Source organism: Coregonus lavaretus (assembly GCF_964263955.1).
Source record: "Coregonus lavaretus genome assembly, contig: HAP1_SCAFFOLD_614, whole genome shotgun sequence".
In the NCBI taxonomy this organism is placed as follows: domain Eukaryota; kingdom Metazoa; phylum Chordata; class Actinopteri; order Salmoniformes; family Salmonidae; genus Coregonus; species Coregonus lavaretus.
In genome coordinates, this window is record NW_028159543.1 from 11,827 (window position 1) to 30,397 (window position 18,571).

At 42.9% G+C, this 18,571-nt stretch overlaps 2 protein-coding genes across 2 annotated transcripts in view; both read right to left on the minus strand.

Annotated features, from left to right (window-relative positions):
* Positions 1-1,581: 1,581 nt before the first annotated feature.
* On the minus strand, positions 1,582-11,854 carry LOC311122732 (SR-related and CTD-associated factor 4-like; the record flags this gene model as incomplete). Its single annotated transcript, XM_084197059.1, has 10 exons — positions 11,703-11,854; positions 10,570-10,653; positions 10,328-10,372; positions 9,444-9,605; positions 5,236-5,583; positions 4,508-4,783; positions 2,666-3,021; positions 2,192-2,388; positions 1,888-1,988; positions 1,582-1,695 (listed from the first exon to the last, which is right to left on the minus strand). Coding segments are annotated over exons 1-10 (1,713 nt in total), but the record flags the coding sequence as incomplete, so codon positions are not given.
* Positions 11,855-15,854: 4,000 nt separating this feature from the next.
* LOC311122738 (nucleolar pre-ribosomal-associated protein 1-like) overlaps positions 15,855-18,571 on the minus strand; it is a 60,918-nt gene continuing 58,201 nt past the window's right edge. Inside the window, exons 38-39 of the mRNA XM_084197063.1 lie at positions 17,162-17,764; positions 15,855-16,966 (exon numbers count right to left, since the gene is read on the minus strand). Of these exons, the coding sequence (XP_084053189.1) occupies positions 16,728-16,966; positions 17,162-17,764 (842 nt within the window). The 3' untranslated portion in view covers positions 15,855-16,727. The remainder of the gene's footprint in view (positions 16,967-17,161; positions 17,765-18,571) is intronic.

Here is an 18,571-nt window from a genome sequence, read left to right on the forward strand (position 1 = left end):
GGAAATAGCCACAGGAATGTTTTTCAATACCGGCAAAACAATTCTTATTTTTAATACATTTTAATATTCGTAGCTACTTTAAGTAAATACCTGCAGTCAACTTGTGCAATACGTTAGAAGATGAAGAATGAGATCTGCTTTATTTCACGTTTCAGATGATTTTCCATTTCAAAGCTTACCGTAGGTCCCCAGAACCGTTGCGCCAGTCACGTTTGTTTATAGATAACACAACCGGAGAAAGCGGGAGCTGCTGAGACCAGATGTGTATTTGGTGTAACTTGCTAGTTCTCTCAGTAAGTGTCTGATTTAATAAGAGACGGGGCATCATCTAGTGTTGGCTTTCTGCCGTGTTTGAGAAGTCAAAGCCCTTTGGATGAGTTGCAGTGAGCTCCAAAAGTATTGGGTCAGTGACACAATTGATATTGTTTTGGCTCTGTCCTCCAGAACTGGATTACCATGACTATGGAGGTTAAAAGCAGACTGACCTCCCCTCTGCCCTCTTCTCTGAGCAGACAGGCCGTTACCCTAGCGACTCCACATTAGACACAGGCAGGCCGTTACCCTAGCGACTCCACATTAGACACAGGCAGGCCGTTACCCTAGCGACTCCACATTAGACACAGGCAGGCTGTTGCCCTAGCGACTCCACATTAGACACAGGCAGGCTGTTGCCCTAGCGACTCCACATTAGACACAGGCAGGCCGTTGCCCTAGCGACTCCACATTAGACACAGGCAGGCCGTTGCCCTAGCGACTCCACATAGACACAGGCAGGCTGTTGCCCTAGCGACTCCACATTAGACACAGGCAGGCTGTTGCCCTAGCAACTCCACATAGACACAGACAGGCCATTGCCCTAGCGACTCCACATTAGGCACAGGTCTGGTAACAATCGTGGACATTCTTTTTTGGGGTGTAGCTGTCCTTTAAATCGCCTAGCAAGAGACTAGCAGCTAGCAGTGTTTCTGTACTGTACAGTGTAGGCTACATGTGATGGCAGAGTTTGCTAAACAAATGCCCTGCAATTGATAACAAATCATCATGATATCATTCTGCCAGGTAGGCCTACTTTGCAGTCAACATTTAATTGGGAAGGTTTTTTGAGAAAGCCTTTAATAATAATAATAATAATAATAATAATAATAATAATAAGCCATTTAGCAGACGCTTTTATCCAAAGCGACTTAGAAATGTTCATTCGAACACCGCATGATGACTGAATTGCACGTCGCAAAGATTCAACCAAGAGTTCGGACCAAACTTTTTGAATACCTGGTTTGCATAACCAATGTTGCATACCCATTGCTGTTTGAATAAATCTTGATAATAAAAAAAGAAAAATTGCGAACCAAAAACTAACGTGACAAGCTACATTTTTTTCACTGGCACCCTAGCAACCAATTAGAAATTGGTGTCGCACTGCCAAGTCACAGGGAGTGTTTTGGTCGCAGTTTTGAGCCCTGAACAATCTCCCCGAGGCTCCATATTTACCAGGTCGTCATTGGAAATCAGAATGTTTAATTGACGGACTGGCAAAAAAAAAAAGGGGTTGGTTTAACGTAAATAAATCAAAAAACGTACCTTGATGGCCTTCTGGTTGACCTTGAAGGATCCTCTGCTGAGTTTGTGTAGAGCTCTGTAGGCATCCTGCCTGTGGACCATCATTATGTAGGCACAGCCCCGAGGAGGGATCATCTGGAGGGGAGCGGGAGAAACAGGTTGGTATCACCCAAGTTGTTCCAAGTGTCTTATTCAGGGTCAATCCCCCTTGTACCTACATAGAGCACTCCTTGAGGTTATTCCTGATAGGCCCTGGTCAAAAGTAGTGCACTGTTTAAAGGGAATAGGGCGCCAGTGAGTATTATGTGTGTCAGCCCTCATACTTACATTGATGGAGTCGATCTGTCCGAACTCCTCTAGTAAAGACATGACGTCCTGCTGAGTGGTCTTCTTGTCAAGCTGGCCAACCCACAGAGTGGTGGTGCAAACTACACAACGAGGGAAACATTCAATATGGGCCCTGGTCAATAATAGTAGAGAATAGGGTGCCATCGATGTGCCCTTGAGCAAGGCACTTAACCCTAACTGCTCCTGTAAGTCGCTCTGGATAAGAGCGTCTGCTAAATGACATGTAAATGTAATGTAAATGTAATTTGGGACGCAGTCCTTGAGTGTATCTGACAGTACGTACCACTGAGCGTCTGGCTCTTGATGCTGGGCAGACCTTTCTGTCTGCGTTCCTTCTCCTTCTCTCTCTCCTTCCTCTCCTGCGAGCGGGAGCGGGGGGAGTTCCAGCGACTTTCCCTGGAACGAGACCCGGAGCGCCGGGAGGAGTGTCGGGACTTCCGGGAGCGAGAACTGGACCTGGATCTCTTTCTCCTGGGAGATCTGGAGAGAGAGAGATCAAGTACATTTAAAAATCGCAACGTACTTCACAGCAAAACAATCAAATGAAATACTTAAAAGCAAACGGATATAGAAGCAATAAAGGATGATTAAAATAACAGTCCAATCAGGGACTAAAAGCCAAGGTAAAAAAGGTGGGAACAGGCAGGGCTCCCTGACAGAGGATCTGTTCATCCTAAACAAAACAACTTTGCTCTTACAGTTTGTCAAGTGTCCTAAACATCACCAACCAATATCAACCATGGGTCCAGCTTCTTACCGAGAGCCAGACCTGGAGCGTGACCTCCTGCCGTGGCCGCGCTGCCTCCCCTCCCTCCCATCCCTCCACCCAGACGGATCTTCTCTTTCTCTGGACTTTCCCTGGTCCTGGTCCTGGTTCTGCTGGGCAGTGTGCTGACTCTGGCTGTAGCCCTGGTTCAGACCATGGTATCCTCCATCAGGTGTCTGCTGCCTCCCAGGCTGGCCCATCATAAGGTCCTGAAACTGCTGCTCCATGTTGGGCTGCATTTGACCAGGAAACTGGCCAACGTACACGTTTCCTGGAACAAGGGAATCCATCTCCTCTTTCTTCACCTCTTCTGGTTCGTCGTCGTAATCAAAGCGGTCCAGGAGTTTCTGAAGACAGACCGGCATAACAATCAGATTGCCATGATTTATACTGAACAGAAATATAAAACGCAACATGTAAAGTGTTGGTCTCATGAGCTGAAAAAGACAGCAGGCATTTTTGAAATTGTGTACAAATTTGTTTCCATCACTGTTAGTGAGCATTTCTCCTTTGCCAAGATAATCCATCCACCTGACAGGTGTGGCATTAAACAGCATGATCATTACACAGGTGCACCTTGTGCTGGGGACAATAAAAGTCCACTCCAAAAATGTGCAGTTTTGTCACAAGTTGAGGGAGCGTGCAATTGGCATGCTGAGTGCAGGAATGTCCACCAGAGCTGTTGCCAGATAATTTAATGTTAATTTCTCTACCATAAGCCACCTCAAACGTTGTTTTAGAGAATTTAGCAGTACATCCAACTGGCCTCACAACCACGTGTAACCACGCCAGTCCAGGACCTCCACATCCGGCTCCTACACCTGCGGGATCGTCTGAGACCAGCCACCTGGACAGCTGATGAAACTGTGGGTTTGCACAACTGAAGAATTTCTGCACAAACTATCAGAAACCGTCTCAGGGAAGCTCATCTGCGTGCTCGTCGTCCTCACGAGGGTCTTGACCTGACTGCAGTTCGGCGTCGTAACTGACTTCAGTGAGCAAATGCCCAATGGTGGCGGTGGGGTTATGGTATTGGCAGAGGCATAAGCTACGGAAAATGGCAATTTGAATGCCCAGAGATACTGTGGCGAGATCCTGAGGCCTATTGTATTGCCATTCATCCACCGCCATCACCTCATGTTTCAGTACGATAATGCACAGCCCAATGTCGCAAGGATCTATACACAATTCCTGGAAGCTGAAAATGTCCCAGTTCTTCCATGGCCTGCATACTCACCAGACTTGTCACCCATTGAGCATGTTTGGGATGCTCTGGATCGACGTGTACGACAGCATGTTCCAGTTCCAGACAATATCCAGCAACTTCGCACAGTCATTAAAAGAGTGGGACAACATTCCACAGGCCACAATCAACAGCCTGATCAACTCTATGCGAAGGAGATGTCGCGCCGCATGAGGCAAATGGTGGTCACACCAGACACTGACTGGTTTCCTGATCCACGCCACCTACTTTTTTTTTTTTTTAAGGTATGCATATCTGTATTCCCAGTCATGTGAAATCCATAGATTAGGGCCTAATTTATTTATTTCAATTGACTGATTTCCTTATATGAACTGTAACTGAAATTGTAGAACGTTGCATTTATATTTTTCGTTCAGTGTAGCTACACATCCATACATCACAAAACCCTGATTTAGTGACACATCCATAACAATCACTCAAGAGCTTACTTAATATCCCTGACGGACCACTGACCATCCCGTTCACGGAGGCTTTATGAAAACCACGGAAGAGCTGTCCTGTTATAATATTAGGCCTCAAAATTATCTGTTGGTCAGAAATGTGCTTTGCGTACAATAATAATGCATTACCTTAGCTAGTGAGTTATTTTGCTCCGTAGGCTGCGTGTGGTGTGTGTTGAACAGTGGATGGTGTGAGTTATGCTGGCCTTGGACCATCTGTGGGTGGTCAGCCATGGCGTTGGGAACCACAGGAGGGGTCTGGTCAGCCATGGCGTTGGGAACCATAGGAGGGGTCTGGTCAGCCATGGCGTTGGGAACCATAGGAGGGGTCTGGTCAGCCATGGCGTTGGGAACCATAGGAGGGGTCTGCTGCCCTGGTTGGAATCTCTGGAGCATCTTCTGAAGCTGGACACAGACAGGAAGGAATAGAGCCCAATTACACTCAATCCATCAAATCAGTTACTACCTGGGTGACAAGCAAGATAATATCATGTATTTAATTCTTTATTAGCCTGGTATAGAACTTTATTCAGAAGAACTACATAGTTTACAGTAAAGAACCAAATGACTGGTCAAGAAAGAGCAACAGTGAAGAGGATACAAGACCCATTTAATTTGAATGTTCTGTCCCAGTCATATGTTGTTGTGGGGTGTATGAGCTAGTAGTGTGTAAGTGTGTCGCTATAACAACAGACTTAGAACGAGTAGAACTGGAATAGAACCTCTTACCACGGCAATCTGACAGGTAGCCCCATGGGTAACTCTCATAGAATTAGAATACAGGATCTCCATGGGTACGCTCACCACGGACGACTTGGTACAGCGATGCATTCTTTCCTTCTACGGCTCTCACTCACCTCGTGTCCCTGTCCGGACTGGAAGAGCTGGGCCACGGCAGCCAGGGCCTCGGGGTTCTGGAGCTGCGGGGGAAGCTGGGGCAGGGCTGCAGCTATGGAGGTACTGGAGACCGGGGGCTGGGCCTGGAGGTGAACTGCAGCTATGGAGGTACTGGAGACCGGGGGCTGGGCCTGGAGGTGAACTGCAGCTATAGAGGTACTGGAGACCGGGGGCTGGGTCTGGAGGTCCTCCTGGGGGGAGGGAGCAGGGACTAAGGAGCCGGTAGCCATGTCCAACAGGGGCTGGACGATGTCCATCTCAAACACAGCGTTCTTCTGCCACAGGTTGAGAACACGGATGATCTTACTCTGCAGAGAGAGAGGATAAGAACCCATAATGAGAGAAGTTTACAGTTATGCTTTAGTTGTCCGTTGAGTTGATCAGCAACATTTCTCAACTCTCATTTTTTGTACCAGCTCAATACAACCACACCTGGCTCAAAACCAATTAGTTGAATTCAAGCTAAACGAAGGAGAGCGAGCATGACGCTAGTGAATTTGCACGTCCCATTTAATGTAAGTGGTAACGATGAGTCAATCCTCTTACCCTAATTATTGTTTTCTGACACGTTCATTTATTTTCTATAACCAGCCACGGAGTCGTGGTGTATAGTAGACTATTTACTGTGTGTTTATTGACAACCGAACAGCAAGCGTTGACTAGTTTATAAAAGGTGAATAAAGTCAATCTCCTATACCCCTTTGCTATTCGTAAATCATACAACGTAGTTATATGTCCATGGCATCGCGACAAGTAAACCAAAGGATTTCCTAGGATGTCGGGGCTTGCCAGACAGTGACGATAAAGTGAGTAACTCTCGTCTCGTCAGTCAGTGTAGCCTACCGAATCGCATCGCTGAGAGAGCCGTTCCTTTGGTTCCCTAATTTGCATTGGATACTGATAGGCCTAGTCTTTTTGGAGATCACCTGCAGATACATTATGAAAACATTCAATGAAGATGGTGAATCATCACTGCAGGAACAACAGGTAGTGGAGAGCCTCATTCTGGTCCAGATAGGATCATTAGGGCACTCAAGGAATCCAGGCATTAAAATGGAATTCAACAATATTCAAAAATTTATTGACTTTAGAAGGGAATCAACTAAATGTATTGAAAAGTAATACATTTGCCCAAGTTAAATCATAAGACATGAACAGAACGCATCAGTGATTTGTATTTCCTGCGACTTTTCTGAAGAGGCAATGAGAACGCCCGTCTGTGTGTGTGCAGTGCACTCGTCTACCACTTTGTGTAGCCGTTAGCGATGATGCTAATGAAAACAGTCTTCTGGTAGATGGAAAGGCTTTCCCAAAAACCTTCTCAATTAAAACGTTAACTACAAAAGTAGCCTATGCTTACCTGGTAGAATGATATCATGAAAAACACCACTAAACAACTGCCTCGTGCACTTGAATTAAAGGGTAACTACATCCAAAAATCAAAAGTTCCCCAGATTTTTCCCAGACCTCAAAAGTGGTTTAAGCATTGTTGTGGGACTTAGAAAAACAACAACATTGCACGTTCTATGAAAAAGGGTAATTTTGCGAGCAAACACATGAAAAAAAACTGAAACTTGGAAAAACTAAACCTTAACATTTTATTTCTCAAGACGATGTGGGTTATTTGATTCATTTTTCTGTTTTAATAAAATACATCATTTGAAGAACAAACATCATTGTGGCAATTCATATCTTGCAGTAAAACTGTAAATATGACTTTAATCTCCAGAGAAGACAGGTTAAATGTTAAAAAGGTTTAATGTTCTCTTACTTAGATCATATAGTCCTGATCGTATAGTCCTAGACCTAGACCACATCCAGAACTACTAACAACGCACTGAATTCAGACGTTTTCAGTCATTTTAATTGTAAAGTCTTTCTACACAAAATCACAACTAATTTCTCCAATCTGGGAGGTAAAGTCTTTAAAGTTTTCAATCATTTCGCTGTGTATTTCAGATGGAATCAAGACATTAGAATGTACCAGAGTCCACCAAGGCAAAGCCCCGCCGGCCCGGGGACGCCTGGCTGGCCATTTATTACACTTCACTTAGCTTCCTGCCTAGCAACAAAGATGTAGTGTTTAGAGGTGCAACGAGGAGACTCCGCATAAAGGAGGGTATAAATACTTGTGCTGGTGGAAACATGTCTTTGTAGCCGTTTGACCCACTGGGTGAATAAACTTGGTTTGAGCTTTGACTAGTTGTCCGTTAGTTTTTCACTCTGTTTGTCAGAACCTAACAGTAGGCATTGCCTACTAATTGGTTGATGAGGTCATTGGAAACACTTATCTTCCTGTTGATGTTGGGGTGGTGCTGAAGATGACGAATACGAAAAGTTTTTAAATTTCCCTTTAATGTTGGAGTATCATTTGACTTCCAATATTTATGTAATAGCTTCTTCAATATAAGTGATTAAAATAATATTGGCCAACCCATCGGGTATCTCACCGCACCCTCCTATGCCATCTCTTGTAATATGCAGATGTAACAGGTCAAAGAATCACAGATTTTTGCAACCGTTCATTTTCTATTTTTTATTTTATTTTGTGAGTTGATTTCACCAAAATATTGTATTGTTCAGCATTTCGTGTAGTTTACAGATATTGGGAGAGTTAGTTGTGTAAGTGCGCCCTCTAGAGTGTTGGTTTGGTTATATGCGGAGTTGTCTCATGCTTTTCTCAGTCTGCATTCTACTCGACTGAGAGAGGTATGTGTTCACTTCGGCGTGATATAAACTTGATATACCTGTTAAAACTAAAACGTTTCAGTGCACATAGTAACTTGTATGTATATTATATGATGAGTGTACGTACATTTAATCAAGCTGTGTCGTGAATTTAGCTATTTTTGAGAGTTTGAGAAATTGCTAACTTAGCTAACCTCGTGTTTTGTTTAGCTGTAAGTTAGCGATCGTCATTCTATCCTCTTGTGTTGAAGCCCACGTTTCAGTTTTTTTTAAATGTTAGGCGGATTCTGGTCGAGGGTAGAGTTTTGAACATTCTCTCCTTGATGTTGAACAGGTATGTATTCCCTATATCAGGTTAAAAATATGTGTTCATTTAAAATGTTTTCATGTATTGATTAGTGTTTAATGGCACTGAAAAGTTCAAATGTGAAGGATTACATGTTGCTTCGTGCATATTACTGTATGTATTACCTATTTGAAAGATGGTTTATGTCATGTTGCACAGTATTAATGTAAAGGCTAAAAGCTCAGAGTTTTTGGCAGAGATAACATGCAATATGACACATACATAAGATATACACCAGATGCGATGTTTATTTTCCAATTATGTTGTATTTTATTCCTTGGATTTTTGAATGTGATTATACTGAGTCTGCATTCTACTCGACTGAGAGAGGCGGATTCTGGTCGAGGGTAGAGTTTTGAAAATTTTCTCTCCTTGATGTTGAACAGATTGAGAGAGTTGTACACAATAAAGTGCCTTCAAGTACGCCAGTGTCTTGTCTTCAGTGCACCGGAACACAACGCAGTAGTCGGCAACGAGCAGACCGCGCCGGCTACACAGACAGATGGATTAAAAGGAAACTTACATTGTAATCCTTCTGACAGCCGTTTATCTAACTCCGCCCATAACTTTTGGACTTTATAGCACTCCCAGAAGGCATGAATTATTGAGTCATTGTTAAGTTTTAAACTTCAGACACGACTCTGCCGTTGTGCTGTAGAATTTGTGAATTTTGTTTCTTGTATAATACATTCATTTATACTGGACTAAGCGTACATTTTCATTAACTGTAATTTCATTCCAACACCTCCTCCATCTTGTGCCAATTTCAGTTCTTTCTAACTCTGGATTCCAATAGGGGACACTGTCAGTTGGATCGGCTCTCTGCAAGGTTTTCTATATCTCACCTGTCATATGAGTATATTTTTCTGACTCAAATAGGATTCCCTCAACATTGCTCTGATGTCCAAAAGCTTCAAATCATCCATGATTCAACTACTGACTAACTGAATACAATCATCCATGATTCAACTATGGATTAACTGAACACAATCATCCATGATTCAACTACGGATTAACTGAATACAATCATCCATGACTAAACTACGGATTAGTGTGTTAGTGCTAGAATCTAAAAATGTGCGTCCCTGCCTTGGTGAAACACCAACAAAGAAACATCTACAGTAATAACCCTACCTTGTCATCGTGTGGACAGAGGTAGAGGTTCTGGAAGGTCGGGGTGAAGTTCTTTTGGAACCTGGGTCCATAGACGTCCTTGTCCACTCCAAACTGGTGTCGTGACTGTCGGACTATGGAGTCCACCACGTATAGGCCAGGAACCTTCAGCTCTGGTTTACACTGGAGGAAGAGGTCTCAGATTGTATTATCACTGGTATTTCACCTTATCATTGGTCTACACATTACAATAAGGGTAAAAACATTAAAATGTTGTATAACCATTTTATAAAAGGGTAAAAACTTTTGATTTTGTTTTATGGTTTCCAAGACTAAAGCCTTCTACATGCTTTGGTTTGGCTGATGCCTATAGGCAAACCGAATGAGTTTGCTCGCATACTCGCTTGAAAAATAAGAAAAAAGCAGCAATAGTACTGTTTGTCCATCTTGAGATGCCATAGCCAGTATACACACTTCCTCAAAATAGTCAGAATTAATCGAAGACAACTCAAGAAATATGTAATTAGTTTACATTTTTGCAGAGGAGATCTTAATCGCGCAATTTTACATCCAACTAAGATGTTTTGTGCGGTATTTCAAGTGAATACATGTGAATGAAACATTTGTCTCTCGTTGAATGTCAATCACTTCATTAAGAATCCCTACTGTTGACCAATCACTGACGAAGGGGCGTAGACTTCGGCTTGCCTCGAGAGAAAAAACGTGCGCGCGAAAACAGCCGAAACAATTACTTTACTAAAGACCAAAACAAAACACGTCACAAAATATGCAGTAACTGTTCCGGATGGGCAGCATGCGGTCACTTTCAGGCTATTGGCATTGTCTGAAAGCAAAGCCAACCACTCTTGATAATAGTTCCATGGGTTGTTTTTCCCATGACTTACCTTCTTGATGAACTTCTCCACAATCTGGACGACATGCTTGTATAGCTGAGAGGGGGACATGAAACGGAAACAAGATTTAAAATGTTTCATGGTGTGAATTTATACAAGGTCACATTAAAGCATCAGAAAAAATTACTTCACCAGTATTTCATTTTCAATGAGACACTCATGTGATAAGTTAACAGTACAGTGCTCCTTATATACAGTATACACAGGGTCACACACACGTTGCTCTAACTTACCTTGATAGCCTTTATTGCTGATTTAGTGACTGACATCATCTTTGCTCGTGATATCGGAGGCTTCATGTCAATCATGGCGAATAACTTCAGTTAGAAGAAAACGAAGAATAGCTTTAGCTAGCACCTAAACAAGGTCATCTAATCCGGTCCACATTAAATCATCCAAAATTCACATTTTGTGTTTTATATTACAAGCACGGTTACACCAAAGCTGAGGGAGTGAGGGTAGACAGATAACGTTAATTGAAAAAACACTGATGCATCTACATTTGAACACATGGTGCATGTACAGGCAAACATGTACAACATGGAGAATGATGAAAAGTCATGCTGCCATATTTTAGAAGGCTTAAAAAGTAACTGTTACCAGGAATCTAACTGGCTACTATAAATCACCTGCAAGAGGAAAACAGCTAGTTACCTAGAATAACGCTAGCTACCCCACAACACTTCAGTTAAATTCACAAATAGTTTTTATTTAGACAAATAATTTTGTACATATAAAACTGGCCAACTAACGTTACCAAGCTTATAGTTACATAACCATGTGCTGCACTTCCTTTAACGAAACCACCACCTAGCAGTTAACTAGCTACTGTAGCCAACTAGTTAGTTCGCTCAATTAGGAACCATTGGCTTATTTGCTAATACAGGCCGGCCCTATCAACCCAACAAAACAGAAATCTGGCAGTGCAATAAAGTTCATATTATCGCAGCTGTTTCTGGCATGGTGTGTGCATTAATGATGGGAGACCAGCAACAATACTCTGAGGCTGATGCTCCATCTTAGGTGAACAAGAAAAAACAAAGTTCGCCATCTGGCATGATAGCTTTTAGCTAGCTAGCTAGCTAGCCATGTTTGAGTTGTTGATTGGAAAGGTCACAAGTGGGTAGCAGCTAGTTAACGTATGATTTGCTATTAAATTAAAACATTGTCCTTCTAGTGGGCTAGATCGTTTTAGTAACATGGTACACAGTTGGCTAAATTAGGACATATTTGGCCAGATAACTAGCTAGCTACACCGACACTTGGTTAGCCAGCAGAGATATCTCTGCCTCTGGGTTAGCTGGCTTGATAGCGACGTAGTTAGCTAACCGAAACCGACAGCTACAAAGACAGCTTCATGTTTTACCTCCAAGTTGAAAGCGTTGACGGAATCCATACTTATTTGTTGACGTGCCGATAAATTATCCTTTTAAGTGAATAATACTTGGTGACTTAGCTAGCTAGCTATGTTTATATATTCGTAGCGTAGCAAACATCCGCTCTCGTTGCTACCCCGTGTATCCGCTTGTCGATAACAGGTATGGCCAAAGATATTTATAACTAACCCAAGATAGACCACAGCCTGTCGTTTCCAACGGGAGCAAATGAAGCATAGTGGGCAGAGCCAAGCAAGGAAGTGAGCGGGGCCAAGCACGAGCTAGTGAGATCCTATTGGCGCGTTGTATCATTTATTTGCATATTTCCGTTAGGGAACGCCTACCCTATGAAGCGGGCGTGTAAAATAACTCAATTCGCCTCTGCACTCCTAAACAACGCAATTTTTTTTGAAACTTTGGCAAAGGGGTAAATTCTACAAAACGCAGTCCACTCGGTTTGTTACAGATTCTAATTTTAGAAACAGAAAACTGTATGGAGATCAAATGTTTAATCGATGAGAAAATTAGCAGAATATCGGCCAAAATCAATTTCGCTCCATCTCCCGCTGTCGGCCACTGGGCTTCCTCTCACCACCATATTTGGTAGTGAGTGAAAACGCCAACCGGATGCTTCACATTTATACATCCGATGAAATATCTGGTGCATTGTTCTATCTGTGGCCAAAACATTTCCGAGGGAAAAACGTCTTGGAACGCAGAACCAAATTCTCGCGAGAGAGACTAGAAGAGGACGGGATTGCTGCAATGACACCCCACAGGGGTGAGCAGTGGGGTCAGCAAAATATTCAAGAGTTTATCACAAATTGAGAATGGTGATGATAAATTGATAATTTACAGTAAACTCAATTATTCTAATCATAAAGATCGATGTGGATTTCAAGGGTAGCCGACAACAACACAAGAAAGCTGTACAAAGAAAAATTGAACATTAAATGACACTTCACAAACCCAAGCTAAACCACCCCATATAAATATAATCTAGAATCTATTTCTATGAGCCACCCATGGTTTTACTTTTTATGAAAAGTTGAGATCTGATCGATACATAACAGTCCCTTGTTTTTTTAATGTTTTATCATGATCTCGGTTTGAGAGAGAGAGAGAGAGAGAGAGATCGTTACAACACTGTATATAGACATAATATGACATTTGAAATGTCTTTATCCTTTTGGAACTTGTGTGAGTTTAATGTTTACTGTTATTTTCCTATTTATTGTTTATTTCACTTTAGTTTATTATCCATTTCACTTGCTTTGCCAATGTAAACATATGTTTCCCATGCCAAGAATGCCCCTTAAATTGAATTGAGAGAGAGAGAGAGAGAGAGGGAGAGAGGGCAGGCGCGAGGGAGGGAGAGAGCACCATAAATCTTTGAAAGGAAAGGCATTCCCACACTACTGACCATGAGGATGACGAACTCCACTAACTCCTCACAGGACTCGTGGAGATACGAGTGGGAATATTACTACGATTACCTCGACCCAATACCAGTGGACGAGCGCAAACTGAAATATAACAAGTGTGAGTATTGAAAAGGCTTTATTTTACCATCGTCTCTTAGTGTGCAGCAGCGCGTCCCAAATGGCCCCATATTCCCTATATAGTGCACTACTTTTGACCAGGGTCCATAAGTAGCAAACTATACTGGTCAAAAGTAGTGCACTATATAGGGTTTAGGAAGCCATTTGGGACAAATACTTAGTGTAACGCAGCAATACTAACTAACATTGTCCCTCTTCTACACCTTTCAGACTTGATAGTGATCATATTCTGGATCAGTCTGGCTGCTTTTGTGGGATTCCTGTTTGTCATTTTGACTTTCATGTCCCGTTCAGTCAATCTACCCAAGTAAGTGTTCCTTTGAGTCTCATTCCATCAAGTTCCTCAGTACAGTGTATTTCAGGTCATGTTTTACAGACAGACGTTATGATGCTCTGAATCTGAAAGGGTGATAAAGCTAATTGCTAGGACTCACTGATGGGAAAACCAAAGAGTTTCCTACTTGCACTTGTTTAATGCTATTTATTGTATTTTTCTGTGCAGAGCTCACAGCTCCAAAAAGTCCAAGAAATCGTGGAGGGACCCTAGATCCAATTCTGCCTGATGGAGAATCCTTCTGCTTTATCCCAACCCCTCTGAAAGACATACACTACCCTGATGGAGATGGAGAATCCTTCTGCTTTATCCCAACCCCTCTGAAAGACATACAGTACCAGTCAAAAGTTTTAGAACACCTACTCATTCAAGGGTTTTTCTTTATTTTTACTATTTTTTACATTGTAGAATAATAGTGAAGACATCAAAACTATGAAATAACACATAAGGAATCATGTAGTAACCAAAAAAGTGTTAAACAAATCAAAATCTATTTTATATTTGAGATTCTTCAGAGTAGCTACCCTTTGCCTTGATGACAACTTTGCACACTCTTGGCATTCTCTCAACCAGCTTCATGAGGTAGTCACCTGGAATGCATTTCAATCAACAGGTGTGCCTTCTTAAAAGTTAATTTGTGGAATTTCTTTCCTTCTTAATGCGTTTGAGCCAATCAGTTGTGTTGTGACAAGGTAGGGGGGTATACAGAAGATAGCCCTATTTGGTAAAAGACCAAGTCCATATTATGGCAAGAACAGCTCAAATAAGCAAAGAGAAATGACAGTCCATCATTACTTTAAGACATGAAGGTCAGTCAATACGGAAAATTGAAAGTTTCTTCATGTGCAGTCGCAAAAACCATCAGGCGCTATGATGAAACTGGCTCTCATGAGGACCGCCACAGGAAAGGAAGACCCAGAGTTACCTCTGCTGCAGAGGATAAGTTCATTAGAGTTACCAGCCTCAGAAATTGCAGCCCAAATAAATGCTTCACAGAGTTCAAGTAACAGACACATCTCAACATCAACTGTTCAGAGGAGACTGTGTGTATCAGGCCTTCATGGTCGAATTGCTGCAAAGAAACCACTTCTAAAGGACATCAATAATAATAAGAGATTTGCTTGGGCCAAGAAACACGAGCAATGGACATTAGACCGATGGAAATTTGTCCTTTGGTCTGGGGTCCAAATTTGAGATTTTTGGTTCCAACCGCCGTGTCTTTGTGAGACGCAGTGTGGGTGAATGGATGATCTCTGCATGTGTATTTCCCACCTTAAATCATGGAGGAGGAGGTGTTATGGTGTGGGGGTGCTTTGCTGGTGACACTGTCTGTGATTTATTTAGAATTCAAGGCACACTTAACCAGCATGGCTACCACAGCATTATGCAGCGATACGCCATCCCATCTGGTTTGGGCTTAGTGGGACTATCATTTGTTTTTCAGCAGGACAATGACCCAACACACCTCCAGGCTGCGTAAGGGCTATTTTACCAAGAAGGAGAGTGATGGAGTGCTGCATCAGATGACCTGGCCTCCACAATCCCCCGACGTCAACCCAATTGAGATGGTTTGGGATGAGTCGAACCGCAGAGTGAAGGAAAAGCAGCCAACAAGTGCTCAGCATATGTGTGAACTCCTTCAAGACTGTTGGAAAAGCATTCCAGGTGAAGCTGGTTGAGAGAATGCCAAAAGTGTGCAAAGCTGTCATCAAGGCATTTTGATTTGTTTAACACTTTTTTGGTTACTACATGATTCCATATGTGTTATTTCATAATTTTTGATGTCTTCGCTATTATTCTACAATGTAGAAAATACTAAAAATAAAAGAAAAACCCTTGAATGGGTAGGTGTTCTAAAACTTTTGACCGGTAGTGTACATACACACAGGTTGGAGCAGAGGGCAGCCAGGGCCTCAAGGACACATTGGCAGGATATTGCATTTGGGTCTGATATGGTCTGTTGGAAGTTGTGAACTCTTCATAACTATTATAAGCAGCTGTTTGTAACATTGTAGAGCATGGCGCTTGTAACACCAGGGTAGTGGGTTCGATCCCCGGGACCACCCATACGTAAAAATGTATGCGCACATGACTGTAAGTCACTTTGGATAAAAGCGTCTGCTAAATGGCATATTATTATTATTATTATTATTATTATTATTGACTACCTACAATGTAATAACCTGGTTACAAAAGTGGGATTCATATGTTTATATTCAAATACAAGACCACACCAAAATAGTTTTACAACATTTTATAAAAGAGAAGTGAATGTTTTGAACAGAAGATGAACAAAAAAAATTAAATTCATTTAATGATTTACATACAAAACACACAACCTCTTTTAGAAAATTCAGATGCAAAATAATGAGGCCTCCATTTTATGAGTGAACACCGTTTTTTCAAATGTGTACAAGTACGCATACATGGCTGTATTCTGACTTGAGATGCACACAAATTTCCTCTGTCTCTCACTGACGTAAATTAATGATTTGCACGAAACTGAGTTGTGCACACTTATCTCAACTCTGTATGGAACTGTTCTCTATTCCCCATATACACTGAGTGTACAAAACACACCTTCCTAATATTGAGTTGCACCCCCTTTTGCCATCAGAACAGCCTCAATTCCTTCGGGACATGGACTCTAAAAGGTGTCGAAAGTGTTCCACAGGGATACTGGCCCATGATGACTCCAATGCTTCCCACAGTTGGCTGGATGTCCTTTGGGTGGTGGACCATTCTTGATACACACGGGAAACTGTTGAGCGTGAAAAACCCAACAGTGTTACAAACCGGTGCACCTGGCACCTACTACCATACCCCATTCAAAGGCACTTAAATATTTTGTCTTGCCCATTCACCCTCTGAATGGCACACATACACAATCCATGTCTCAAGGCTTAAAAATCCTTCTTTAACATGTCTCCTCTCGTTCATCTACACTGATTTTAAGTGGATTTAACAAGTGACATCCAATAAGGAATCATAGCTTTCGCCTGGCCAGTCTATGTCATGGAAAGAGCAGGTGTTCTTAATGATTTGTACACTCAGTGTAGTTCACTACTTTTTGACCGGAGGCCCCCCGGTCAAAAAGTAGTGTCCTAACTAGGGTGTCATTAGGGACACACCTCTGTAACTCCTATTGGTGCAACAGTAGACTGCAGTCCTGAGAGGAGGTTACTACAGATGGTCCCGAGGGCCGTGTGCGTCTGGGTGCGTCGTTTGGACTTCTGTCGCTCGGTCCCCATAGAACCCTGGATCTCATTCACCAGTCTGACATGGCTCAGGAACACCTCTGGGCTCTTCGCTCCGCTCCATATCTCATGGACGTACAGAGACAGCAGCATCAGACCTTCTGGAGGAGAGGAGAGGAACAACAACAGCGTATGAGATGTGCCATTTCCTTTTACACGACCAAAGCAACACAAGTGATGCAAACCGGTTTCAATGTAACTCTTTGTTTTTTTTCCTGGGAATTTGTAGCTATATCTTATGTTATTTTTCTATACCACTGCAATTTCCCCTGTTACGGTAAAATAAACTATCTTACCCTTCGTGGTCTGGTCATTACATGGTGTTCCTAGGCCGCATGCGGTGAGCACGGCCCTGTGCAGGTCACTCTCAGCGCAGCCTCTGGCCTCCAGGAGCTGGGTCATAACGTTGGTGAACAGCTGGACGTGCTCTACCCAGGAAGAGGGCTGGGCCTGGGGCTCACAGACCTGGTGGTAGAGCCTGAGCAGGTCCAGTCTCATAACAGGGTCAGCCACCACCATGTCCACTATGTCTCTGTGAGGCAGGACAGTCTTCTGGAACCAGCGGAGGAAGTGGACTGTCCTTTTGTCCTCGTAGGTGGAGGATCCCTCTACCAAGGAGCTCAGGACCCACCCGGTGAGAAGGTGGGCTGTGGTGTTGGCCAGGGGGGTGGAGGTCGGGGTTCGGGGGTCAGAGGGGGGACAGGCAGGGGAGACCGGCTCCCAGTGGGTAAAGATACTCCTGAGGTGAGGGGTACACTTCTCCAGCAGAGTCGTCTTTTCCTCCTCTCGTCTCTCTGCCTCTCCTTCCTCCCCCTGTTCCTTTGGTCGGGAGTTGGAGCGGGCCTGGGCCTGGGCCTGGAGAGAGCAGCCTCTCCCTCTGCCTTTCTCCCTGCCCGACCCTGAGCAGGTACAGAAACACAGACAGACATGTTGATTCTGCTGTCACTGACAAGGACTAGGGGGTGAATAATGCCAAGCTGAGACCAGTGCCAGTACAGAGGTTTGTCACGGCAAGGTTCATGCACAGTTTGACAGATGGAATTTCATGACTTTTCCATGACTTTTAACCACATTTCCATGACCAACAATTGGCGGCGTCTCTACGTACATACGGCGCCCTCCGTAATTATTGGGACAGTGACACATGTTGTTGTTTTGGCTCTGTACTCCAGCACTTTGGATTTGAAATTATACAATGACTATGATCTTAAAGTGCAGACTGTCAGCTTTAATTTGAGTGTATTTCCTTCCATATCGGATGAACCGTTTAGAAATTACTTTTTGTCCATAGTCCCCCCCATTTTAGGGGACCAAAAGTATTGGGACAAATTCACTTACTGTATATGTGTATTAAAGTAGTCAAAAGTGTTGTATTTGGTCCCATATTCCTAGCACGCAATGAATACATCAAGCTTTACAAACTTGTTGGATGCATTTGCTGTTTGTTTTGGTTGTGTTTCAGATTATTTTGTGCCCAATAGAAATGAATGGTAAATAATGTATTGTGTCATTTTGGAGTCACCTTTAAATATAAAATAAGAATAGAATATGTTTTCTAAACACTTCTACATTAATGTGGATGCTACCATGGTTACGGATAGTCCTGAATTAATCGTGAATAATGATGAGTGAGAAAGTTAGACGCACAAATATCATACCCCCCAAAAAATGCTAACCTCCCCTGTTATGGTAATGGGTGAGAGGTT